At 62.6% G+C, this 27017-nt stretch overlaps 2 protein-coding genes across 2 annotated transcripts; both read left to right on the top strand.

Moving 5' to 3' along the window:
- Positions 1-731: 731 nt before the first annotated feature.
- Positions 732-22145, top strand: LOC127465926 (ras/Rap GTPase-activating protein SynGAP-like). Its single transcript, XM_051776451.1, is given in 12 exon segments — positions 732-858; positions 2343-2496; positions 2580-2678; positions 5345-5899; positions 6481-6625; positions 7272-7416; positions 10437-10673; positions 13277-13478; positions 17733-17908; positions 20528-20569; positions 21688-21730; positions 21732-22145. Coding segments are annotated over 11 exon segments (2127 nt in total). The 5' UTR covers positions 732-858; positions 2343-2352; the 3' UTR covers positions 22071-22145.
- On the top strand, positions 22071-27011 carry LOC127465925 (zinc finger X-linked protein ZXDB-like; the record flags this gene model as incomplete). Its single annotated transcript, XM_051776450.1, is given in 10 exon segments — positions 22071-22337; positions 22339-22477; positions 22480-22733; positions 24538-24773; positions 25849-25916; positions 25977-26072; positions 26182-26296; positions 26350-26456; positions 26546-26641; positions 26731-27011. Coding segments are annotated over 10 exon segments (1659 nt in total), but the record flags the coding sequence as incomplete, so codon positions are not given.
- Between the last annotated feature and the right edge of the window lie 6 nt (positions 27012-27017).

Below are 27017 nucleotides of genomic sequence, written 5' to 3'. Positions count from 1 at the left end.
CCTAAAGGACTTCCTGACCTCCTCTGTGCTTTGTGACCCCAATGACTCCTGACCCCCCAGTGACCCCTGTGTGACCTCTGACCCTGAAAAGGCTTCCTGAGCCCCCATGACCTTTGTGACCCCCTGTGGACCCCCCATGACCTCGGTGTGACCTTTGTGACCCCCCTGATCCCCCATGACCCCTGTGTGACCTTTCTGACCCCCTGACCCCCCTATGACCCCTGTGTGACCTTTGTGGCCCCCCACGACCCCTATGTGACCTTTGTGACCCCCCCAACCTCCTGTGATCCCTGCGTGACCTCTGACCCCAGTAAGGCTTCCTGAGCCCCCTGCCCTTTGTGACCCCAATGACCCCTGACCCTCTGTGACCCCCTGTGCCCCCCTGACCCCTCGTGACCCTTGTGTGACCTCTGACCCCAGCAAGACTTCCTGAACCCACTTCCCTTTGTGACCCCAATGACCTCTGACCCCCCATGACCCCCTGACTCCCCGTGACCACTACATGACCTCTGACCCCAGCAAGGCTTCCCCAACCCCCTGCCCTTTGTGACCCCTGACCCCCCATGACCCCCTGACCCCCCGTGACCACTGCATGACCTCTGACCCCAGCAAGGCTTCCTGAGCCCCAGCCCTTTGTGACCCCAACAACCCCTGACCCCCCCTGATTCCTTGACCCCCCTGAGCCCCTGTGACCCCCCGTGACCCCCCGTGACCCCTGCGTGACCTCTGACCCCAGCAAGGCTTCCTGAGCCGGCGCCTGAAGAGCTCCATCAAACGCACCAAGAGCCAACCCAAGCTGGACCGGACCAGCAGCTTCCGGCAGATCCTGCCCCGCTTCCGCAGCGCTGACCACGACAGGTAACACACCTGGGGCACCTGGGCACACCTGAGGGGCACCTGGGGGGCATTTGGTACACCTGGGCACACCTGAGGGGCACCTGGTACACCTGGGATACAGCAGGGCACACCTGGGCACACCTGGATACACCTGGGACACACCTGGGATACACCTGGGGACACCTGGACACACCTGGGACACACCTGGGATACATCTGGGCACACCTGGATACACCTGGGACACACCTGGGATACACCTGGGGACAGGGGGACACACCTGAGATACATCTGGGCACACCTGGGACACACCTGGATACACCTGGACACACCTGGATACACCTGGGACACACCTGGATACACCTGGGGACGGGGGACACACTTGGGACACACCTGGGACACACCTGGGACACCTGGGGGCACCTGGGATACACCTGGGACACACCTGGGCACACCTGGATACACCTGGACACACCTGGGCACAACTGGGGACAGGAGAACAAACCTGGGACACACCTGCGCACACCTGGATACACCTGGGGACACACCTGGGTCCTCCTCAAACCTGCCCCAAATGCCCCCAAATCCCCCCAAATCCCCCCCAAATCCCCTCAAATCCCCCTCAAATCCCCCAAACCTCCCTCAGACTCTCCCAAATTCCCCCCAAATCCAACAAGCCCCCCCCTCAAATCTCTCCAAAATCTCCCCTGAACTCCCCCCAAAACCCCTTCAAATCCCCCCAAATCCCCCTCAAATCCCCCCAAACCCCCCCAAATCCCCCCGAAATCCCCCCCAAATCCCCCAAACCTCCCTCAGACTCTTCCAAATTCCCCCCAAATCCAACCCCCCCCCCCCCCCCCAAATCTCTCCAAAATCTCCCCCAAACTCCCCCCAAAACCCCATCAAATCCCCCAATAATCCCCCCCAATCCCCCCAAATCCCCCCTGGACCCCCCCAAATCCCTCCTGGACCTCCCCAAATCCCCCAATAACCCCCCCAAACCCCCCGAATCCCCCCCAAAACCCCCCCGAATCCCCCCCAGGGCGCGGCTGATGCAGAGTTTCAAGGAGTCCCACTCCCCCAAATCCCCCCAAATCCCTCCTGGACCCCCCAAATCCCCCTCATATCCCCCCAAATCCCCCCCAAACCCCCCGAATCCCCCCCAACCCCCCCGAATCCCCCCCAGGGCGCGGCTGATGCAGAGTTTCCAGGAGTCCCATTCCCCAAATCACCCCAAATCCCTCCTGGACCCCCCCAAATCCCCCAATAACCCCCCCAAACCCCCCGAATCCCCCCCAAACCCCCCCGAATCCCCCCCAGGGCGCGGCTGATGCAGAGCTTCAAGGAGTCCCACTCGCCCAAATCCCCCCAAATCCCCCTTATGTCCCCTCGAACCCCCCCAAATCCCCCCCAAACCCCCCCATAACCCCCCCAAATCCCCCAATAACCCCCCCCAATTTCCCCAAATCCCCCGAATCCCCCCCAAAACCCCCCCGAATCCCCCCCAGGGCGCGGCTGATGCAGAGCTTCAAGGAGTCCCACTCGCACGAGTCGCTGCTGAGCCCGTCGAGCGCGGCCGAGGCGCTGGAGCTCAACCTGGACGAGGATTCCATCATCAAGGCCGTGCACAGCAGCATCCTGGGGCAGGAGTTCTGCTTCGAGGTGGGATTTGGGGGCCGCGGGGGGCAGGAGGGGGGCCGGGGACCCTCCCCCGGGTCCGGGGTCACCAAGGGGCCCGTCCCCAGGTGACGACGGCGTCGGGCACCAAGTGCTTCGCCTGTCGCTCGGCGGCCGAGAGGGACAAGTGGATCGAGAACCTCCAGCGCGCCGTCAAGCCCAACAAGGTGGGAGAGGGGTCAGCTGGTCATGGGGGGGGTCAGTTGGTCATGGAGGGGTCAGCTGGTCATGGGGGGGGTCAGCTGGTCCTGGGGGTGGTCAGCTGGTCATGGGGGTGGTCAGCTGGTCCTGGGGGTGGTCAGCTGGTCGTGGGGGTGGTCAACTGGTCATGGAGGTGGTCAAGTGGTCATGGAGGGGTCAACTGGTCAAGAAGGTGGTCAACTGGTCATGGAAGGGTTAATTGGACATGGAGGGGTCAGCTGGTCATGGAGGGGTCAGTTGGTCATGGGGGTGGTCAGTTGGTCATAGAGGGGTTAATTGGTCATGGAGGGGTCAATTAGTCATGGAGGGGTCAACTGGTCATGGAGGTGGTCAATTGGTGATGGAGGGGTCAACTGGTGATGGGGGTGGTCAACTGGTCATGGGGGTGGTCAACTGGTGATGGGGGTGGTCAGTTGGTCATGGAGGGGTCAACTGGTCATGGAGGTGGTCAGCTGGTCATGAGGGTGGTGAACTGGTCAGGAAGGTGGTCAACTGGTCATGGGGGTGGTCAACTGGTCATGGGGGTGGTCAACTGGTGATGGAAGGGTTAATTGGTCATGGAGGTGGTCAGCTGGTCATGGGGGTGGTCAGTTGGTCATGGAGGGGTCAACTGGTCATGGAGGTGGTCAACTGGTCATAGAGGTGGTCAACTGGTCATGGAGGGGTCAATTGGTCATGGGGGGTCAACTGGTCATGGAGGTGGTCAACTAGTGATGGGGGTGGTCAATTAGTGATGGGGATGGTCAACTGGTGATGGAGGTGGTCAACTGGTCATGGGGGTGGTGAACTGGTCATGGAGGTGGTCAACTGGTGATGGAGGAGTCAATTGGTCATGGAAGGGTTAATTGGTCATGGAGGGGTCAACTGGTCAAGAAGGTGGTCAACTGGTCATGGAAGGGTTAATTGGTCATGGAGGGGTCAATTAGTCATGGAGGGGTCAACTGGTCATGGAGGTGGTCAATTGGTGATGGAGGGGTCAACTGGTGATGGGGGTGGTCAACTGGTCATGGGGGTGGTCAACTGGTGATGGGGGTGGTCAGTTGGTCATGGAGGGGTCAACTGGTCATGGAGGGGTCAACTGGTCATGGGGGTGGTGAACTGGTCAGGAAGGTGGTCAGTTGGTCATGGGGGTGGTCAACTGGTCATAGGGGTGGTCAGTTGGTCATGGGGGGTCAACTGGTCATGGAGGGGTCAACTGGTGATGGAGGAGTCAATTGGTCATGAGGGGGTCAGCTGGTGTCGATGGTCAACTGGTGGTGACTGGGATGGTCAATTGGTATTGGAGATGGTCAGTTGGTGTCCATGGTCAACTGGTGTCCATGGTCAACGGGTGTCGATGGTCAACTGGTGTCGATGGTCAACTGGTGGTGACTGGGATGGTCAATTGGTCTTGGAGATGGTCAGTTGGTGTCAATGGTCAGCTGGTGTTTAATGGTCAACTGGTGATGGGGATGAGAATGGTCGTGGTGTCCATGGTCAACTGGTGTCGATGGTCAACGGGTGTCGATGGTCAACTGATGAGGTTCAAGGTGGCCAACTGGGGTTGATGGTCAACTGATGAGGTTGAGGGTGGTCAACTGGTGTCCATGGTCAACTGGTGTCAGTGGTCAACTGATGAGGTTGAGGGTGGTCAGTCGGTGTCAGTGGTCAACTGATGAGGTTAAGGGTGGTCAACTGCTGTCGATGGTCAACTGTTGTTGGCGGGTAGTCACGTGGTGGGGATGAGAATGGTCATGATGTCCATGGTCAGCTGGTGTCCATGGTCAGCTGGTGGGGATGAGAATGGTCAACTGGTGTCCGTGGTCAACTGGTGTCCATGGTCAGCTGATGAGGCTGAGGGTGACCAACTGGGGTTGATGGTCAACCGATGAGGTTGAGGGTGGTCAACTGGTGTTGATGGTCAGCTGGTGCCGATGATCAACCGGTGTTGGTGGTCAACTGCTGGGGATGAGAACGGTCGTGGTGTCGGCGGTCAACTGGTGTTGGTGGTCAACTGGTGTCCATGGTCAACTGATACCTGTGATCAACTGGTGTTGGTGGTCAACTGGTGTTGATGGTCAACTGGTGATGGGGATGAGAATGGTCGTGGTGTCGGTGGTTAGCTGTTGTCGATGGTCAACTGGTGAGGATGAGGATGGTCAACTGGTGTTCATGGTCAGCTGGTGATGGGGGTGGTCAACTGGTGTTGATGGTCAGCTGGTGTTGATGGTCAGCTGGTGGGGATGAGGATGTTCACCTGGGGTTGATGGTCAACTGCTGTTGGGGATCAACTGGTGTTTGATGATCAACTGGTGATGAGGATGAGAATGGTCGTGGTGTCGGTGGTCAACTGGTGTTGGTGGGTGGTCAAGTGGTGGGGATGAGAATGGTCATGGTGTCGGTGGTCAACTGGTGTCAATGGTCAACTGATGAGGTTGAGGGTGGTCAGCTGAGGTTGATGGTCAACTGGTGTCGATGGTCAACCGGTGTTGATGGTCAACTGGTGTCGATGGTCAACTGGTGTCAATGGTCAACTGGTGTCGATGGTCAACTGGTGTCAATGGTCAACCGGTGCCGGTGGCCAACCGGCGTTGCCGGGGCCGGCCTTGGCGTGCCCGGGGCCGCTCACCCGCCCCCCCCGCCCCCGCCGCAGGACAACAGCCGGCGCGTGGACAACGTGCTGAAGCTGTGGGTGATCGAGGCGCGCGACCTGCCACCCAAGAAGCGCTACTACTGCGAGCTGTGCCTGGACGACATGCTCTACGCCCGCACCACCAGCAAGGCCCGCACCGACAACGTCTTCTGGGGCGAGCACTTCGAGTTCAACAACCTGCCCGCCGTGCGCACCATCCGCCTCCACCTCTACAAGGACACCGACAAGAAGAGGAAGAAGGACAAGAGCAACTACGTGGGCATGGTGAGCATCCCCATCGCCAGCGTCACCGGGCGCCACTTCGCCGAGCAGTGGTACCCCCTGAGCCAGCCCAGCGGCAGCAAGAGCAAGGCGGGGTGCCCGGCGCTGCGGGTCAAGAGCCGCTTCCAGACCATGAGCATCCTGCCCATGGAGCTCTACAAGGAGTTCGCCGAGTACGTCACCAACAACTACCGGATGCTCTGCGCCGTCCTGGAGCCCGTGCTCAGCGTCAAGAGCAAGGAGGAGGTGGCCTGCGCGCTCGTGCACATCCTGCAGAGCACCGGCAAGGCCAAGGTGGGCAGGCGGGGCATGGGCAGGGGGACAGAGGGAGGGAGGGTGGATGGGGATGGATGGAGATGGATGGAGATGGATGGAGATGGATGATGGATGGATGATGGATGGTGGATGGATGGAGATGGATGGATGGATGGAGATGGATGGAGATGGATGGATGGAGATGGATGATGGATGGATGGTGGATGGATGGATGGATGGATGGTGGATGGATGGATGGATGGAGATGGATGGATGGAGATGGATGGAGATGGATGGAGATGGATGGATGGAGATGGATGGAGATGGATGGATGGAGATGGATGGAGATGGATGGAGATGGATGGAGATGGATGGAGATGGATGGATGGATGGATGGATGGAGATGGATGGAGATGGATGGATGGAGATGGATGGAGATGGATGGATGGATCATGGATGGATGTATGGATCATGGATGAAGATGGATGGATGGATGGATCTGGATGGATGGAGATGGATGGATGGATGGATGGATGGATGATGAAGATGGATGGATGGATCTGGATGGATGGACGGACAATGGAGGTGGACGGAGGGACTGCCCTGTCGGCCGTGGGCAGGACTTCCTGTCGGACATGGCCATGACGGAGGTGGATCGTTTCATGGACCGGGAGCACCTGATCTTCCGGGAGAACACCTTGGCCACCAAAGCCATCGAGGAGTACCTGAAGCTCATCGGCCAGAAATACCTCAAGGACGCCATTGGTGAGTGACGGGGGGGGCGGGGCCTCAGCAACGGGGGCGTGGCAGGGGGGCGGTGCCACACATGGCCATGAGGTGTTTGGGTGGTCCCTTCTCATGGCCACAACCCCAACACCATAACCATGAGATGGTTGGGTGGTCCCTCCTCATGGCCATGAGGTGGTTGGGTGGTCCCTTCTCCCATCCATGAGATGGTTGGGTGGTCCCTCCTCATGGCCATGAGGTGGTTGGGTGGTCCCTTCTCCCATCCATGAGATGGTTGGGTGGTCCCTCCTCATGTCCATGAGGTGGTTGGGTGGTCCCTTCTCCCATCCATGGGGTGGTTGGGTGGTCCCACAGATGTCCATGGGGTGGTTGGGTGGTCCCTCCTCCCATCCATGAGATGGTTGGGTGGTCCCTTCTCCCATCCCCGAGTCCTTTGGGTGGTCCCTTCTCCCATCCATGAGGTGGTTGGGTGGTCCCTCTTCATGTCCATGAGATGGTTGGGTGGTCCCACAGATGTCCCTGAGGTGGTTGGGTGGTCCCACACATGACCATGACATGGTTGGGTGGTCCCTCCTCCCATCCCGAGTCCTTTGGGTGGTCCCCCCACACCGTGTCCCCCCCGTGTCCCCCCCGTGTCCCCCCCGTGTCCCCCCCGGCGCCGCAGGCGAGTTCATCCGCGCGCTCTACGAGTCGGAGGAGAACTGCGAGGTGGACCCCATGAAGTGCTCGGCCTCCACCCTGGCCGACCACCAGGCCAACCTGCGCATGTGCTGCGAGCTGGCGCTCTGCAAGGTCGTCAACTCCCACTGGTGAGGAACCTGCCGGAACCGGCGCCGGTGACGGGACCGGCACAGGGAGGGAGGGAGGGAGGGAGGGAGGGAGGGATGGAAGGATGGATGGATGGAAGGATGGAGGGAGGGAGGGATAGAGGGATGGAGGGATAGAGGGATGGATGGATGGAGATGGATGGATGGAGATGGATGGATGGAGGGATGGATGGAGATGGATGGATGGATGGGTGGAGGAATGGGTGGAAAGATGGAGGGATAGAGGGATGGATGGATGGATGGATGGATGAGGTGAGGGCTGGAGGAAGGGCGAGCTGGAACACGGATGGATGGAGGGATGGATGGAGGGATGGTTGGTTGATGAAGATGGATGGATGGAGGGAGGGAGGGATGGTTGGTGAAGATGGATGGATGGAGGAACAATTGGTTGGTTGGTGAAGATGGATGGATGGAGGGAGAGATGGTTGGTTGATGAAGATGGAGGGATGGAGGGATGGAGGGATGGAGGGATGGAGAGATGAGGTGAGGACTGGAGGAAGGGCAAGATGGAACACGGATGGAGGGGTGGATGGATGGTTGGTTGATGAAGATGGAGGGCTGGAGGGCTGAGGTGAGGCCTGGAGGAAGGGCGAGATGGAACACGGATGGATGGAGGGATGGATGGATAGATGGTTGGTTGGTGAAGATGGAGGGATGGAGGGAGGGATGGTTTGTTGATGAAGATGGATGGATGGATGGAGGGAGGGATGGAGGGAGGGATGGATGGAGGGGTGGAGGGATCAGGTGAGGGCTGGAGGAAGGGCAAGATGGACCATGGATGGATGGAGGGATGGAGGGATGGAGGGATGGAGGGATGGAGGAATGATTGGTTGGTCGATGAAGATGGAGGGATGGAGGGAGGGAGGGATGGATGGATGAGGTGAGGACTGGAGGAAGGGCGAGATGGAACACGGATGGATGGATGGAGGGATGGAGGGATGATTGGTTGGTTGATGAAGATGGAGGGGTGGATGGATGGAGAGATGGTTGGTTGATGAAGACGGATGGATGGAGGGAGGGAGGGATGGAGGGATGGATGGAGGGATGGTTGGTTGATGAAGACGGAGGGATGGAGGGATGGAGGGATGGAGGGATGGATGGAGGGATGGTTGGTTGATGAAGGTGGATGGAGGGAGGGAGGGATGGAGGGATGGATGGAGGGATGGTTGGTTGATGAAGGTGGATGGAGGGATGGATCGAGGGCTGGAGGGCTGAGGTGAGGGCTGGAGGAAGGGCGAGCTGGATCCCGGTGGCTGGAGCTGCCTGACCGGTGTCCGGGTAGTGTCCGGGCGGTGTCCAACCGGTGTCTGAGCGGTGTCCGGGCAGTGTCCGGGCGGTGTCCGAGCAGTGTCCGGGCGGTGTCCAACCGGTGTCTGAGCGGTGTCCGGGCGGTGTCCGACCGGTGTCCGACCGGTGTCCGACCGGTGTTCGAGCGGTGTCCGGGCGGTGTCCAGGCGGTGTCCAAGCGGTGTCCGGGCGGTGTCCGGGTGGTGTCCGGGCTGTGTCCGAACGGTGTCCGGGTGGTGTCCGAGCGGTGTCTGGGCTGTGTCTGACTGGTGTCCAACCAGTGTCTGACCAGTGTCCGGGCGGTGTCCGGGCGGTGTCCAAGCGGTGTCCGGGCAGTGTCCGACCAGTGTCTGACCGGTGTCCGACCAGCGTCCAAGCGGTGTCCGAGTGGTGTCCAAACAGTGTCCGAGCAGTGTCCGAGCAGTGTCCGAGCGGTGTCCAGGCGGTGTCCGACCAGTGTCCGGGCAGTGTCCGGGTGGTGTCTGACCAGTGTCCGGGCGGTGTCTGACCAGTGTCCGGGCAGTGTCTGCGTGGTGTCCAGGTGGTGTCTGACCAGTGTCCAGGTGGTGTCCGAGCAGTGTCCAGGCGGTGTCTGACCAGTGTCTGCCCAGTGTCCAAACAGTGTCCGACCAGTGTCCGACCAGTGTCCGAGCGGTGTCCGAGCGGTGTCTGAGCAGTGTCCAGGCAGTGTCCGGGCGGTGTCCGAGCGGTGTCCGAGCAGTGTCTGACCAGTGTCCGGGCGGTGTCAGAGCAGTGTCCAGGCAGTGTCCGAGCATTGTCCTGGCAGTGTCCGAGCGGTGTCCGGGCAGTGTCTGACCAGTGTCCGGGCAGTGTCCGAGCGGTGTCCGAGCAGTGTCCGGGCAGTGTCCGGGCGGTGTCCGAGCGGTGTCCAGGCAGTGTCCAAGCGGTGTCCGACCAGTGTCCGGGCAGTGTCCGAACGGTGTCCGGGTGGTGTCCGGGCGGTGTCTGAGCGGTGTCCAACCAGTGTCCGAGCGGTGTCCGAGCAGTGTCCGAGCGGTGTCCGAGCAGTGTCCGAGCGGTGTCCGGGCGGTGTCTGACCAGTGTCTGACCAGTGTCTGACCGGTGTCCAACCGGTGTCCGGGCAGTGTCTGGGCGGTGTCCAGGCGGTGTCTGACCAGTGTCTGAGCGGTGTCTGACCGGTGTCCGACCGGTGTCCGAGCGCTGTCCGGGCGGTGTCCGAGCAGTGTCCGAGCAGTGTCCGACCAGTGTCCGAGCGCTGTCCGGGCAGTGTCCGAGCGGTGTCCGAGCGGTGTCCGAGCAGTGTCCAGGCGGTGTCTGACCAGTGTCTGCCCAGTGTCCGACCAGTGTCTGACCAGTGTCCGGGCGGTGTCCGAGCGGTGTCCGGGCAGTGTCCGTCCAGTGTCTGGGCGGTGTCCGACCAGTGTCCGAGCAGTGTCCGAGCGGTGTCCGACCAGTGTCCGAGCGGTGTCCGAGCAGTGTCCGAGCGGTGTCCGGGTGGTGTCCGGGCAGTGTCCGGGCGGTGTCCGAGCGCTGTCCAGGCGGTGTCCGCCCAGTGTCCGGGCAGTGTCCGAGCGCTGTCCGCCCAGTGTCCGAGCAGTGTCCGAGCGGTGTCCGAGCAGTGTCCGCCCAGTGTCCGGGCAGTGTCCGAGCGCTGTCCGAGCAGTGTCCGAGCGCTGTCCGAGCGCTGTCTGGGCGGTGTCCGGAGCCGCTCCCCGACCGTGGGTCCCCCGCAGCGTGTTCCCGCGGGAGCTGAAGGAGGTGTTCGCCTCGTGGCGGCTGCGCTGCGCCGAGCGCGGGCGCGAGGACATCGCCGACCGCCTGATCAGCGCCTCGCTCTTCCTGCGCTTCCTGTGCCCCGCCGTGATGTCCCCCAGCCTCTTCGGCCTCATGCAGGAGTACCCCGACGAGCAGACCGCCCGGACACTCACCCTCATCGCCAAGGTCATCCAGAACCTGGCCAACTTCACCAAGTGAGGGCCCGGGAAGGAGGGAGGGGGGGGAGGGAGAGGGGAGGGAGGGGGAGAGGGAGGGAGAGGGAGAGGGAGAGGGAGAGGGAGAGGGGAGGGAGGGAGAGGGAAAAGAAGGGAGGGGGAAAGGGGGGGGAAGGGAGGGAGAGGGGTGGGAGGGAGAGGGGAAGGGAGGAAGAGGGAAGGGAGGGAGGGGAAGGGAGGGAGGGGAAGGGAGGGGAAAGGGAGGGAGGGGGAAAGGGAGGGAGGGGGAAAGGGAGGGAGAGGGGAAGGGAGGGAGAGGGAGAGGAGAGGGGAAAGGAGGGAGGGGGAAAGGGAGGGAGAGGGGAAGGGAGGGAGGGGGGAAGGGAGGGAGAGGGAGAGGAGAGGGGAAAGGAGGGAGGGGGAAAGGGAGGGAGAGGGGAAGGGAGGGAGGAGGAAGGGAGGGAGAGGGAGGGGGAGAGGGAGGGGGTTGGGGGGATGGGGATGGGATGGAAGGGTAGGGAGGAGGTGAAGGGGTGGAGGGAGGGAGGGGATGGAGGGATGGTGGGATGGGTGAGGGTGGATGGATGGATGAGTTGATGGATGGATGGATGATGGATGAAGATGGATGGATGATGATGATGATGATGATGATGATGATGATGATGATGGATGTAACAACGATGATGGATGATGATGATGGCTGATGATGATGACGATGATGATGACGATGACAATCATGATGGATGATGATGATGGTTGATAATGATGACGATGGCTGATGATGATGATGATGATGGCTGATGATCATCACGATGATCACAACGATCACGATGATGGGCGACAACGGCAATGACGATGATGATGATGGATGTAACAATGATGACGGATGATGGCGATGATGGTGATGATGGCGATCACGATGATGATGATGATGTACTGTGATGATGGATGATCATGATGATGGATTGTGATGATGGATGATCATGATGATGATGGCTGATAACGATGATGATGGACGATGATGATGATGGCTGATAACGATGATGATGGACGATGATGATGATGGCTGATAACGATGATGATGGACGATGATGATGATGGCTGATAACGATGATGATGGACGATGATGATGATGGCTGATAGCGATGATGATGGACGATGATGATGATGGCTGATAACGATGATGATGATGATGACAATGATCATGATGGACGATGATGATGCTGATGATGAGGATGATGATGATGATGATGGCTGATAATGATGATGATGATGATGATGACGTCGGTTGATAATGATGATGATGCTGCTGATGATGAGGATGATGGCTGATGATGAGGATGATGATGATGATGGCTGATAACGATGATGGCTGATGATGAGGATGATGATGGATGATGATAATGGATGACGATGACGATCATGATGGACGATGACGATGGTTGATGATGATGATGATGGCTGATGATGATGATGGATGATGATGATGGCTGATAATGATGATGATGATGGATGATAAGGATGATGATGATGATGATGATGACGATCACGATGGACGATGACGATGGTTGATAATGATGATGATGGATGATGATGATGATGATGATGGTTGATGATGATGACAATGATTATGGATGATGAATGATGATGATGATGATGATGATGTTGATGATGATGATGATGTTGATGATGATGATGATGATGATGATGTTGATGATGATGATGATGTTGATGATGATGATGATGATGATGATGATGATGATGATGATGATGATGATGATGATGGATGATGATAATGGTTGATAATGATGATGATGGTTGATAATGATGAAGATGGCTGATGATGATGATGATGATAATGGATGATGATGATGATGATGATGGATGACGATGACAATCACAATGGATGATGATGATGATGATGATGATGTTGATGATGATGACAACGATCATGATGATGATGATAATGGATGACGATGACGATCATGGTGGACGATGACAATGGTTGATAATGATGATGATGATGATGATGATGATGGCTGATGATGATGGTTGATAATGATGATGATGGATGATGATGATGATGATGATGATGATGATGATGATGATGATGATGGCTGATGATGATAGCTGATAACGATGATGATGGATGATGATGACAACGATCATGATGATGATGATGATGATGATGATGATGACGATCACGATGAATGATGATGATGATGATGATGACGATGATGATGATGATGATGATGATGATGATGATGATGATGATGGCTGATGATGATAGCTGATAACGATGATGATGGATGATGATGACAACGATCATGATGATGATGATGATGATGATGACGATCACGATGAATGATGATGATGATGATGATGACGATGATGATGACGATCACGATCACGATGATGACGATGACGATGATGGTGGTGCTGATGGCCGATGATGCCGGCGATGATGATGATGATGATGATGATGATGATGATGATGATGATGATGATGATGATGATGATAATGGATGATGATGACAATCACGACGAATGATGATCATGATGATGATGACGTTGATGATGATGACGATCACGATGACGATGACGATGACGATGGCGCTGATGGCCGATGATGCCGGCGGCAGGTTCGGCAGCAAGGAGGAGTACATGGCCTTCATGAACGAGTTCCTGGAGCTGGAGTGGGCCAGCATGCAGCAGTTCCTCTACGAGATCTCCAACCTGGACACGCTCACCAACAGCACCAGCTTCGAGGGCTACATCGACCTGGGCCGCGAGCTCTCCACGCTGCACGCGCTGCTCTGGGAGGTCATGTCCCAGCTCAGCAAGGTACCGCACCCCGGCACCCCCCACCGCCTCACCTGTGCACCCACGGTCTCACCTGGGTGCCCAAGGCCTCACCTGGGAGTCACCTGTGCGCCCACGGTCTCACCTGTGCGCCCACGGCCTCACCTGGGCACCCATGGCCTCACCTGGGCGCCCACGGCCTCACCTGAGGGTCACCTGGGCGCCCACGGTCTCACCTGGGCGCCCACGGCCTCACCTGGGCACCCATGGCCTCACCTGGGCGCCCACGGCCTCACCTGGGCACCAATGACCTCACCTGGGCACCCATGGCCTCACCTGGGCACCCACGGCCTCACCTGGGGGTCACCTGGGGGTCACCTGTGCACCCACGGCCTCACCTGGGCGCCCAAGGCCTCACCTGGGGGTCACCTGGGCGCCCACGGTCTCACCTGGGCGCCCACGGCCTCACCTGGGCACCCATGGCCTCACCTGGGCGCCCACGGCCTCACCTGAGGGTCACCTGGGCACCCACGGTCTCACCTGGGCGCCCACGGCCTCACCTGGGCACCCATGGCCTCACCTGGGCGCCCACGGCCTCACCTGGGCACCAATGACCTCACCTGGGCACCCATGGCCTCACCTGGGCGCCCACGGCCTCACCTGGGCACCAATGACCTCACCTGGGCACCCATGGCCTCACCTGGGCGCCCACGGCCTCACCTGAGGGTCACCTGGGGGTCACCTGTGCACCCACGGCCTCACCTGGGCGCCCAAGGCCTCACCTGGGGGTCACCTGGGCGCCCACGGTCTCACCTGGGCGCCCACGGCCTCACCTGGGCACCCATGGCCTCACCTGGGCGCCCACGGCCTCACCTGGGCACCAATGACCTCACCTGAGCACCCATGGCCTCACCTGGGCACCCACGGCCTCACCTGGGGGTCACCTGGGGGTCACCTGTGCACCCACGGCCTCACCTGGGCGCCCAAGGCCTCACCTGGGGGTCACCTGGGCGCCCACGGTCTCACCTGGGCGCCCACGGCCTCACCTGGGCACCCATGGCCTCACCTGGGCGCCCACGGCCTCACCTGAGGGTCACCTGGGCACCCACGGTCTCACCTGGGCGCCCACGGCCTCACCTGGGCACCCATGGCCTCACCTGGGCGCCCACGGCCTCACCTGGGCACCAATGACCTCACCTGGGCACCCATGGCCTCACCTGGGCGCCCACGGCCTCACCTGGGCACCAATGACCTCACCTGGGCACCCATGGCCTCACCTGGGCGCCCACGGCCTCACCTGAGGGTCACCTGGGGGTCACCTGTGCACCCACGGCCTCACCTGGGCGCCCAAGGCCTCACCTGGGGGTCACCTGGGCGCCCACGGTCTCACCTGGGCGCCCACGGCCTCACCTGGGCACCCATGGCCTCACCTGGGCGCCCACGGCCTCACCTGGGCACCAATGACCTCACCTGAGCACCCATGGCCTCACCTGGGCACCCACGGCCTCACCTGGGGGTCACCTGGGGGTCACCTGTGCACCCACGGCCTCACCTGGGCGCCCACGGTCTCACCTGTGCACCCACGGCCTCACCTGGGCGCCCACGGCCTCGCCTGTGCACCCACGGCCTCACCTGGGTGCCCACGGCCTCACCTGGGGGTCACCTGGGCACCCACGGCTTCACCTGGGCACCCACGGCCTCACCTGGGCACCCGCGGCCTCACCTGGGCACCAATGACCTCACCTGGGCACCCATGGCCTCACCTGGGCACCCACGGCCTCACCTGGAGGTCACCTGGGGGGTGGTCACAGGGATGGACACCCTGCCCAGGAGGTCATGTCCCAGCTCAGCAAGGTACCGCACCCGGGCACCCCCCACGGCCTCACCTGGGCACCCACGGCCTCACCTGGGGGTCACCTGGGCACCCATGACCTCACCTGTGCACCCACGGCCTCACCTGGGGGTCACCTGGGCGCCCACGGCCTCACCTGGGGGTCACCTGGGCGCCCACGACCTCACCTGGGCACCCACGACCTCACCTGTGCACCCACGGCCTCACCTGGGGGTCACCTGGGCACCCATGGTCTCACCTGGGCACCCACTGCCTCACCTGGGGGTCACCTGTGCACCCACAGCCTCACCTGTGCACCCACGACCTCACCTGGGGATCACCTGTGCACCCACAGCCTCACCTGTGCACCCACGGCCTCACCTGGGGATCACCTGTGCACCCACAGCCTCACCTGCAGGTCACCTGGGGGTCAGCTGGGGCTCACCTGTGCACCCACAGCCTCACCTGGGGCTCACCTGTGCACCCACAACCTCACCTGCGCACCCACAACCTCACCTGCGCATCCACAGCCTCATCTGAGGCTCACCTGGGGGTCACCTGGGGCTCACCTGTGCCCCCACAGCCTCACCTGGGGCTCACCTGTGCCCCCACAGCCTCACCTGTGCCCCCCCAGCCTCACCTGCGCACCCCCAGCCTCACCTGGGGCTCACCTGGCGGGCGGCCGTGGCGACGGTGACCCCCCTCCTGCCTCCCCAGGTGTGCCACCCACCTGTGCCCCAGCACGTGACGGCCCCGGGTCCCCCCTGCCCAGGTGAGCTCCCGGATGTGACGTCCCCTGGGGTGGCACCTGCCCCAGGTGTGCCCAGGTGTGACGTGGCAACCCCCGCAGGGCCCTCAGCCCTGGTCACCTGGGACGTCCCCTGTGGCATCCCGGGGGTCCCACCTGCCCAGGTGTGCCCAGGTGTGCCCAGGTGTGCCCAGGTGCAGCCTGGCATGCCCAGGTGCGCTCAGGTGTGCCCAGGTGTGCCCAGGTGTGCTCAGGTGTACCCAGGTGCAACCTGGCATGCCCAGGTGCGCTCAGGTGTGCCCAGGTGCAACCTGGCATGCCCAGGTGCGCCCAGGTGTGCTCAGGTGTACCCAGGTGCAACCAGGCATGCCCAGGTGTGCTCAGGTGCGCTCAGGTGTGCCCAGTTGCATTCAGGTGCACCTAAGTGTGCCCAGGTGCACTCAGGCTTTCCCAGGTGTGCCCAGGTGTGCTCGGGTGCGCCCAGGCGCACTCAGGTGTGCCCAGGTGCGCCCAGGTGTTCTCATGTGCACCCAGGTGTGCCCGTGTGCACTCAGGTGTGCTCAGATACACTCAGGTGTTCTCATGTGCACTCAGGTGTGCCCAGGTGTGCCCAGGTGTTCTCATGTGCACCCAGGTGTGCCCGTGTGCACTCAGGTGTGCTCAGGTACACTCAGGTGTGCCCAGGAGTGTCCAGGTGTTCCCATGTGCACTCAGGTGCACCCAGGTGTGCCCAGGTGTGCCCAGGTGTGCCCAGTTGCACCCAGGTTTTCCCAAGTGCACCCAGGTGTGCCCAGTTGCACCCAGGTTTTCCCAGGTGTCCCCAGGTGTGCCCATGTGCACTCAGGTGTGGTCAGGTACACTCAGGTGTGCCCAGGTGCACCCAGGTGTTCTCATGTGCACCCAGGTGTGCCCATGTGCACTCAGGTGTTCCCAGGTGCACTCAGATGCACTCAGGTGTGCCCAGGTGTGTTCAGGTTCTCCCAGGTGTGCCCATGTGCACTCAGATGCGCTCAGGTGTGCCCAGGTGTGCCCAGGTGCACCCAGGTGTTCCCAGGGGCACCCAGGTGTGCCCACATGCGCTCAGGTGCTGCCAGCTTTTCCCAGGTGCGCCCAGGTGCACTCAGATGCACTCAAGTGTCCCCAGGTGCACTCATGTGCGCCCAGGTGTGCCCAGGTGTGCCTAGGTGTGCCCAGGTGCACTCAGATGCATTCAGATTTCCCAGGTGTGCCCAGGTGCACTCAGGTGTGCCCAGGTGTGCCCACATGCACTCAGGTGCTCCCAGTTTTTCCAAGGTGCACTCAGGTGTACCCAGGTACACCCACTTGCGCCCAGGTTTTTCCAGGTGCGCCCAAGATTTCCCAGGTGTGCTCAGGTGTGCCCAGGTGTGCCCAGGTGTGCTCAGGTGTGTGTGCCCGCAGGAGGCGCTGCTGAAGCTGGGCCCGCTGCCATAGTCACCTGTGCCCCCATCCATGGGATCCCAGGTGTGCCCAGGTGCACTCAGGTGTGCCCAGGTGTGCCCAGGTGCGCTCAGGTGTGCCCAGGTGCGCCCAGGTGTGCTCAGGTGTGTGTGCCCGCAGGAGGCGCTGCTGAAGCTGGGCCCGCTGCCATAGTCACCTGTGCCCCCATCCATGGGATCCCAGGTGTGCCCAGCTGCACTCAGGTGTGCCCAGGTGTGCCCAGGTGCGCCCAGGTGTGCTCAGGTGTGTGTGCCCGCAGGAGGCGCTGCTGAAGCTGGGCCCGCTGCCGCGGCTGCTGACGGACATCAGCGTGGCCCTGCGCAACCCTCACCTGCAGCGCCAGCCCAGCCAGGGCGAGCGGCTGCCCCCCAAGGGGCTGGTCCTGCGCGGGCCCTCGGCCGACCTGCAGCCCTACCTCGTGCGGGACCTCAACAGGTGAGCGCACCTGACCGGCCCCGCCCGCCCCCCGGGTGTGTCAGCGGGGACCCCCCCCCCCCGGATGTGAGCGGTACCTGCGCGTCCCACCCTGTGACCCCCCCGTTGTGTCCTGTCGTGTCCCCAAGGTGACCCCCCCTCGTCTCACCTGGGCTCACCTGGTGGCCCTCGGACTCACCTGGTGGCTCTGGGTCTCACCTGGTGGCCCTGGGACTCACCTGTGTCCTCGGGGTCCCTGCACGTCCCACCTGTGACCCCCCCACTGTGTCCTGTCATGTCCCCAAGGTGACCCCCCTCGTCTCACCTGGGCTCATCTGGTGGGCCTGGGACTCACCTGGTGGCTCTGGGTCTCACCTGGTGGCCCTGGGTCTCACCTGGTGGCCCTGGGACTCACCTCAGGTGTACCCCATCCACCTGTGACCCCCTCGTTGTGTCCTGTCATGTCTCCAAGGCGACCCCCCCTCATCTCACTTGGGACTCACCTGGTGGCCCTGGGTCTCACCTGTGGCCCCCCATGTACTTGGGGTACCTGCACGTCCCACCCCGTGAGCCCCCCACTGTGTCCTGTCGTGTCCCCAAGGTGGCCCCCCCTCATCTCACCTGGGCTCACCTGGTGGGCCTCGGACTCACCTGGTGGCCCTCGGACTCACCTGGTGGCCCTGGGTCTCACCTGGTGGCCCTGGCACTTACCTTTGGCCCCCCACGTCTTCGGGGTACCTGCACATCCCACCTGTGACCCCCTCGTTGTGTCCTGTCATGTCCCCAAGGTGACCCCCCTTCATCTCACCTGGGCTCACCTGGTGGCCCTGGGACTCACCTGGTGGCCCTGGGTCTCACCTGGTGGCCCTTGGAGTCACCTGGGGTGTCCCTCACCCACCTGTGACCCCCCCCTGTTGTGTCCTGTCATATCCCCAAGGTGACCCCCCCTCATCTCACCTGGGACTCACCTGGTGGCCCTCGGACTCACCTGGGGTGTCACCTGTCCCCCCCATGTATCCTCCATGTCCCCACCTGTCCCCAGGTACCTGCACGTCCCACCCCGTGACCCCCCCACTGTGTCCTGTCGTGTCCCCAAGGTGACCCCCCCTCGTCTCACCTGGGCTCACCTGGTGGCCCTTGGACTCACCTGGTGGCCCTTGGACTCACCTGCGGTGTCCCCCATCCACCTGTGACCCCCCCGTTGTGTCCTGTCGTGTCCCCAAGGTGACCCCCCCTCATCTCACCTGGTGGCCCTGGGTCTCACCTGGTGGCCCTGGGACTCACCTGGTGGCCCTGGGTCTCACCTGGGGTGTTACCTGTCCCCCCCCATGTCCTTTGCTGTCCCTGCCTGTCCCAGGTGTTCCCAGGTGTCCCCAGATGGATCTCACCTGTCTGGGTGTTCCCAGGTGTCCCCAGGTGTGTCTCACCTGTCCAGGTGTCCCCAGGTGTCCCCAGGTGTGTCTTACCTGTCTCAGGTGTGTCTCACCTGTCCCAGGTGTCCCCAGGTGTCCCCGGGTGTGTCTCACCTGTCCCCAGGTGTCTCTGGGTGTGTCTCACCTGTCCCAGGTGTCCCCAGGTGTGTCTCACCTGTCCCAGGTGTCCCCAGGTGTCCCCAGGTGTGTCTCACCTGTCCAGGTGTCCCCAGGTGTGTCTCACCTGTCCCCAGGTGTCCCCAGGTGTCTCTGGGTGTGTCCCTCACCTGTCCCAGGTGTCCCCAGGTGTGTCTCACCTGTCCCAGGTGTCCCCAGATGTCCCCAGGTGTGTCTCACCTGTCCAGTGTGTCTCACCTGTCCCAGGGTGTGTCTCACCTGTCCCAGGTGTCCCCAGATGTCCCCAGGTGTGCCTCACCTGTCCAGGTGTCCCCAGGTGTGTCTCACCTGTCCAGGTGTGTCTCACCTGTCCCAGGTGTCTCTGGGTGTGTCTCACCTGTCCCAGGTGTCCCCAGGTGTCTCCAGGTGTGTCTCACCTGTCCCAGGTGTCCCCAGGTGTCTCTGGGTGTGTCTCACCTGTCCCAGGTGTCTCTGGGTGTGTCTCACCTGTCCAGGTGTCCCCAGGTGTGTCTCACCTGTCCAGGTGTGTCTCACCTGTCCCAGGTGTCCCCCAGATGTTCCCAGGTGTGTCTCACCTGTCCCAGATGTCCCCAGGTGTCCCCAGGTGTGTCTCACCTGTCCAGGTGTCCCCCAGGTGTGTCTCACCTGTCCCAGGTGTCCCTGGGTGTGTCTCACCTGTCCCAGGTGTGTCTCACCTGTCCCAGGTGTCTCTGGGTGTGTCTCACCTGTCCAGGTGTCCCCAGGTGTGTCTCACCTGTCCCAGGTGTCCCTGGGTGTGTCTCACCTGTCCCAGGTGTGTCTCACCTGTCCCAGGTGTCTCTGGGTGTGTCTCACCTGTCCAGGTGTCCCCAGGTGTGTCTCACCTGTCCCAGATGTCCCCCAGGTGTCCCCAGGTGTCTCCAGGTGTGTCTCACCTGTCCAGGTGTGTCTCACCTGTCCCAGGTGTCCCCGGGTGTGTCTCACCTGTCCAGGTGTGTCTCACCTGTCCAGGTGTCCCCAGGTGTGTCTCACCTGTCCCAGGTGTCTCTGGGTGTGTCTCACCTGTCCAAGTGTCCCCCAGGTGTGTCTCACCTGTCCCCCCCTCCCGCAGCTCGGTGGATCTGCAGTCGTACATGGTGCGGGGGCTCAACAGGTGAGGGCTGGGATTGGGGATTGGGATTGGGATTGGGATTGGGATTGGGATGGAATTGGGATGGGATGGGACTGGGACAGGGATGGGAATTGGATTGGGATTGGGATGGATTGGGGTTGGGATGGGATTGATTTGAGATGGGACTGGGAGAGGGATGGGAATTGGATTGGGATTGGGATTGGGATGAGGACGGGGTTGGGAATCAGGACTGGCATTGAGAGGGGGACAGGGATTGGGATTGGGATTGGGATGGGATGGGATTGGGGTTGAGATTGGGATGGGATTGGGATGGGGATGGGAATTGGATTGGATTGGGATTGGTTTGGGATGGGACTGGGACAGGGATGGGAATTGGATTGGGATTGGGATGGGATTGGGGTTGGGATGGGATTGATTTGAGATGGGACTGGGAGAGGGATGGGAATTGGATTGGGATTGGGGTTGGGATGGGATTGGGATTGGATGAGGACGGGGGTTGGGATCAGGACTGGCATTGGGAGGGCGATGGGGATTGGAATGGGATTGGGGTTGGGATGGGATTGGGCTCAGGATTGGGATGGGCTGGATGGGATGGATGGAAGGTGACTGGGAAGGGGTGGGATGGGATGGGATGGGATGGGATTGGGATGGGACATGACTGAGATGGATGGGATGGATGGGATGGGATGGATGAATGGGATGGGACGTGACTGGGATGGGATGGGATGAGAGAGGATGAGGATGGGATTGGGATAGGGATGGGAATTGGATTGGGCTCGGGATTGGGCTCAGGATTGGGATGGGATTGGAATAGGGATGGGAGGGGCTGGGATGTGACTGGGAAGGGGTGGATGGGATGGGATGGGATGGGATGGGATGGGATGGGATGGGATGGGATGGGATGGGATGGGATGGGATGGGATAGGATGGGATGGGATGGGATGGGATGGGGATAGGATGGGATGGGATGGGATGGGATGGGATGTGACTGGGAAGGGGTGGGATGGGATGGGCTGGGATGGGACGTGGCTGGGCTGGGCTGGGCTGTGACCAGTCTGGTGTGTGCTGACTCCCCTTCCTCCCCCCTCCCTCCCTCCCCTCCCTCTCCCCTCCTCCCTCCCTCTCCCCCTCCCTCCCAGCTCCATGGACGTTCCCCGCCTGCCCTCCCCGCCGCAGGAGAAGGGCCCCCCCCGAGGTGCTGGTGCTGAGCCGGCCCCCGCTCGCCCGCTCCTCGCCCGCCTACTGCACCAGCAGCTCCGACCTCACCGAGCCCGAGGGGGGCCGCGGCGGCGGCGGGGGGGCCCTGGGGGTCGGCAAGAGCGTCTCCATGCTCGACCTGCAGGACGGGCGCGTCGACAGCATCCCCAGCCTGCCCCGCCGAGCTCCTGGCCGGGGGTCCCCCCGCTCCCGGAGGGGCCGGGGGGCCGGGGGGGCTCCGGCCGGGCCGCCTGTCGCAGGGCAGCGCCTCCAGCCTCGCCCCCCCCCGCCTGGGGGTCCCCGAGCCGGGGGGGGCCGCAGCTGAGGGTCCCGCTGTCCTTCCAGAACCCGCTCTTCCACTTGGCCGCCGACGGGCCCCTGCGCGGCCCCGAGGCCGTGGTGGGCGGGCTGGGCGTGGCGGGGGGGGGTGGCGGCGGCCTGGGGGGCATCCCGGCGGACGGCGGGGGGCCCGGGGGGGCCCCCCCCCCCCCCCCACCACCACCACCACTACGGGGGGGTGGTGGCGGCGGCGGGGCCGCCGCCCCCCGCCCTGCACGGCTACAGCAAGAGCGAGGAGCTGTCGGCCCCCCCCCGCGCCCCCCGCCAAGCACATCACGCACAGCCACAGCTACAGCGACGAGTTCGGGCGCCCGGGGGGCGACTTCGGGCGGCGGCAGCTCTCGCTGCAGGACACCCTCGCCCCCCCCCAGATCACCATCGGGGGACCCCCGCCACGCCCCGAGGGGGCCGCGCCGGGAAAGGGGGAGGAGGAGGAGGAGGAGGGAGCGGAGGGGGAGGAGGGGGGGGAGGAGGAGGAGGGGGCGGCTCGGGGGGTCCCTCGGCGCTGGGGGTGCCCCCCAAGCCGCGGCCGGCGAGCGGGAACCTGCTGGCGAGCCCCGAGCCCACCTACGGGCCCCCCCGCAGCCGCCAGCCCTCGCTGGCCAAGGAGGCCTCGGTGGCCGGGATGAAGGCGCCCGTCACCAAGCAGGTGGGGGGGAGAGGGGGGGATTGGGGGGGCTGGGGGGGATAAGGGGGGGATTGGGGGGATGTGGGGGGATTGGGGGGATAAGGGGGAATTGGGGGGATAAAGGGGATAAGGGGGATTGGGGGGATAAGGGGAGGATGTGGGGATATGGGGGATGAAGGCGCCCGTCACCAAGCAGGTGGGGGGAAGAGGGGGGTGTGGGGGGGGGGGTTGGGGGGATAAGGGGGGATATGGGGATGTGGGGGGATAAGGGGGGATTGGGGGGATGTGGGGGGATAAGGGGGGATTGGGGGGATTAAGGGGGGGATTAGGGGATGTGGGGGGATTGGGGGGATGTGGGGGGGTTGGGGGGATAAGGGGAGGATGGGGGGGATAAGGGGGGATTGGGGGGATAAGGGGCAATTGGGGGGATAAGGGGAGGATGGGGGGGATATGGGGGGATGAAGGCGCCCGTCACCAAGCAGGTGGGGGGAAGAGGGGGGTGTGGGGGGATAAGGGGGGATATGGGGATGTGGGGGGATAAGGGGGGATTAGGGGGCATTGGGGGATGTGGGGGGATTGGGGGGATAAGGGGAGGATGGGGGGATAAGGGGGGATTGGGGGGATAAGGGAGGATTAGGGGGATAAGGGGGGATTGGGGGGATGTGGGGGGATTGGGGGATAAGGGGGAAAAGGGGATTGGGGGATGTGGGGGGATAATGGGGGCTTGGGGGGATAAGGGGGGATTAGGGGAATAAGGGGGGATTGAGAGGATGCAGGGGGATATGGGGAATGTGGGGGGATATGGGGGATGTAGGGATATGGGGAGATATGGGGAGATATGTGGGATGTGGGGGGATTGGGGGGATGTGGGGGGATAAGGGGAGGAAGGGGGGATAAGGGGCATGTGGCAGATAAGGGGAGAGTGAGGGGGATGTGAGGGATATGGAGGGGATATGGGGGATGTGGGGGATATGGGGGATGTGGGGATAAGGGGCATGTGGGCAGATAAGGGGAGGGTGAGCGAGATGTGGAGGATATGGGGGGATTTGGGGATATGGGGGATGTGGGGGGTTGTGACCCCAACTCATCCCTGTGCCCCTCCTTTGTCTTCCCATCTCCCCCATATCCCCTGGTACCCCCCTCACACCCCCTGGTATCTTCCATCTCCCCCACACCCCTGGTATCCCCCACACCTCCTGGTATCCCCCCCACACCCCCTGGTATCCCCCCCACACCCCCTGGTATCCCCTTCACACCCCCGGTACCCCCCCACACCCCTGGTACCCCCCCCCCACCCCTGGTACCCCCCTTACCCCCTGGTATCTCCCACACCCCCCACACCCCCTGCTCCCCCATATCCCCCCATATCCCCCCCACACCCCCCATATCCCCCTCACCCCTCTGGTATCCCCCCCACCCCCTGGTATCCCCCTCACCCCCTGGTATCCCCCCCACACCCCTGGTACCCCTCACACCCCCTGGTACCCCCCACACCCCCCATATCCCCTATCCTCCCATATCCCCCCACACCCCCTGGTATCCCCCACACCCCCTGGTACCCCCCACACCCCCCATATCCCCTATCCTCCCACATTCCCCTCACCCCATCTCCCCCCCCGCACCCCCTGGTATCCCCCACACCCCCCTGGTACCCCCCTCACCCCCTGGTACCTCCCTCACCCCCTGGTATCCCCCACATCCCCTGGTATCCCCCACACCCCGTGGTATCCCCCTCACCCCCTGGTATCCCCCACACCCCTGGTACCCCCCCTCACCCCCCGGTATCCCCACCCCACCCCCCGGTGCCCCCCCGGTGCCCCCCCAGCTGTCGCAGGCGCCGTCGACGCTGAGCGCGGCGTTACCTGCGGCCGAGCGCACGGTGGCCTGGGTGTCCAACATGCCTCACCTGTCGGCCGACATCGAGAGCGCCCACATCGAGCGCGAGGAGTACAAGCTCAAGGAGTACTCCAAGTCCATGGACGAGAGCCGGCTGGACCGGGTAGGGACCCCCGGGGGCAGGTGGGACCCACCTGGTCACCAGGTGTGTGCAGGGATCCAGGTGTGACCAGGGATCCAGGGTGTGCAGGATCCAGGTGTGCAGGGATCCAGGTGTGCAGGGAGGGTCCCCCAAGCTCAAGGAGTACTCCAAGTCCATGGACGAGAGCCGGCTGGACCGGGGAGGGACCCCCGGGGGCAGGTGGGACCCACCTGGTCACCAGGTGTGTGCAGGGATCCAGGTGTGACCAGGGATCCAGGTGTGCAGGATCCAGGTGTGCAGGGATCCAGGTGTGCAGGGAGGGTCCCCCAAGCTCAAGGAGTACTCCAAGTCCATGGACGAGAGCCGGCTGGACCGGGTAGGGACCCCTGGGGACAGGTGGGGACAGGTGGGACCAGGTATCCAGGTGTGACCAGGTGTGCAGGGATCCAGGTGTGCAGGATCCAGGTGTGAAGGGATCCAGGTGTGCAGGATCCAGGTGTGCAGGGAGGGTCCCCCAAGCTCAAGGAACACTCCAAGTCCATGGACGAGAGCCGGCTGGACCGGGGAGGGACCCCTGGGGACAGGTGGGGACAGGTGGGACCAGGTATCCAGGTGTGACCAGGTGTGCAGGGATCCAGGTGTGTGTAGGGATCCAGGTGTGCAGGGAACAGGTGTGCAGGATCCAGGTGTGCAGGGAGGGTCCCCCAAGCTCAAGGAACACTCCAAGTCCATGGACGAGAGCCGGCTGGACCGGGGAGGGACCCCCGGGGGCAGCTGGGGACAGGTGGGGACAGGTGGGGACAGGTGTGACCAGGGATCCAGGTGTGCAGGGAGGGTCCCCCAAGCTCAAGGAACACTCCAAGTCCATGGACGAGAGCCGGCTGGACCGGGGAGGGATCCCCGGGGACAGGTGGGGACAGGTGGGGACAGGTGTGAGCAGGGATCCAGGTGGGAACAGGTGTGCAGGGATCCAGGTGTGACCAGGGATCCAGGTGTGCAGGATCCAGGTGTGCAGGGTCCAGGTGTGCAGGGAGGGTCCCCCAAGCTCAAGGAACACTCCAAGTCCATGGACGAGAGCCGGCTGGACCGGGGAGGGACCCCCGGGGGCAGGTGGGGACAGGTGTGACCAGGTGTGACCAGGGATCCAGGTGGGAACAGGTGTGCAGGGATCCAGGTGTGTGCAGGGATCCAGGTGTGCAGGGATCCAGGGGTGAGCAGGTGTTCAGGTGCCCCCAGTTGCCCCCAGTTGCCCCCAGTTGTCCCCAGTTGCCCCCAGGTGCCCCCAGGTGCCCCCAGTTACCCCCAGTCGCCCCAGTCGCCCCCAGGTGCCCCCAGTTGCCCCCAGGTGCCCCTGCGGTGCCCGCAGTGTGACGTTGTGGCAGGTGAAGGAGCACGAGGAGGAGATCCACTCGCTCCAGGAGCGGCTCCACAGGGACATGGGGGGTTCCCAGTTGCCCCCAGTTGCCCCCAGTCACCCCCAGTCGCCCCCAGTCGCCCCCAGTTGCCCCCAGGTGCCCCTGCGGTGCCCGCAGTGTGATGTGTGGCAGGTGAAGGAGTACGAGGAGGAGATCCACTCGCTCAAGGAGCGGCTCCACAGGGTGTTCAGGTGCCCCCAGGTGTGCCCATAGAGGGTTCCCAGTTGCCCCCAGTTGCCCCCAGGTGCCCCCAGTCGCCCCTGCGGTGCCCGCAGTGTGACGTGTGGCAGGTGAAGGAGCACGAGGAGGAGATCCACTCGCTCAAGGAGCGGCTCCACAGGGACATGGGGGGTTCCCAGGTGTCCAGGTGTGCCCAGGTGTGCCCATAGAGGGTTCCCAGTTGCCCCCAGTTGCCCCCAGTCGCCCCCAGTTGCCCCCAGTCTCCCCCGGGTGCCCGCAGTGTGACGTGTGGCAGGTGAAGGAGTACGAGGAGGAGATCCACTCGCTCAAGGAGCGGCTCCACAGGGACATGGGGGGTTCCCAGGTGTCCAGGTGTGCCCAGGTGTGCCCATAGAGGGTTCCCAGTTGCCCCCAGTTGCCCCCAGTCGCCCCCAGTTGCCCCCAGGTGCCCCCAGGTGCCCGCAGTGTGACGTGTGGCAGGTGAAGGAGCACGAGGAGGAGATCCACTCGCTCAAGGAGCGGCTCCATAGGGACATGGGGGGTTCCCAGTTGCCCCCAGTTGCCCCCAGTCACCCCCAGTCGCCCCCAGTCGCCCCCAGTTGCCCCCAGGTGCCCCTGCGGTGCCCGCAGTGTGACGTGTGGCAGGTGAAGGAGCACGAGGAGGAGATCCACTCGCTCAAGGAGCGGCTCCACAGGGTGTTCAGGTGCCCCCAGGTGTGCCCATAGAGGGTT

Source organism: Manacus candei, unplaced genomic scaffold (genome assembly GCF_025592945.1).
Source record: "Manacus candei isolate 608988 ecotype Guabito, Panama unplaced genomic scaffold, ASM2559294v1 h1tg000534l, whole genome shotgun sequence".
Classification (NCBI taxonomy): domain Eukaryota; kingdom Metazoa; phylum Chordata; class Aves; order Passeriformes; family Pipridae; genus Manacus; species Manacus candei.
The sequence above is the reverse complement of the archived record's forward strand: the minus strand, read 5'-3'. Positions and strand labels throughout refer to the sequence as shown.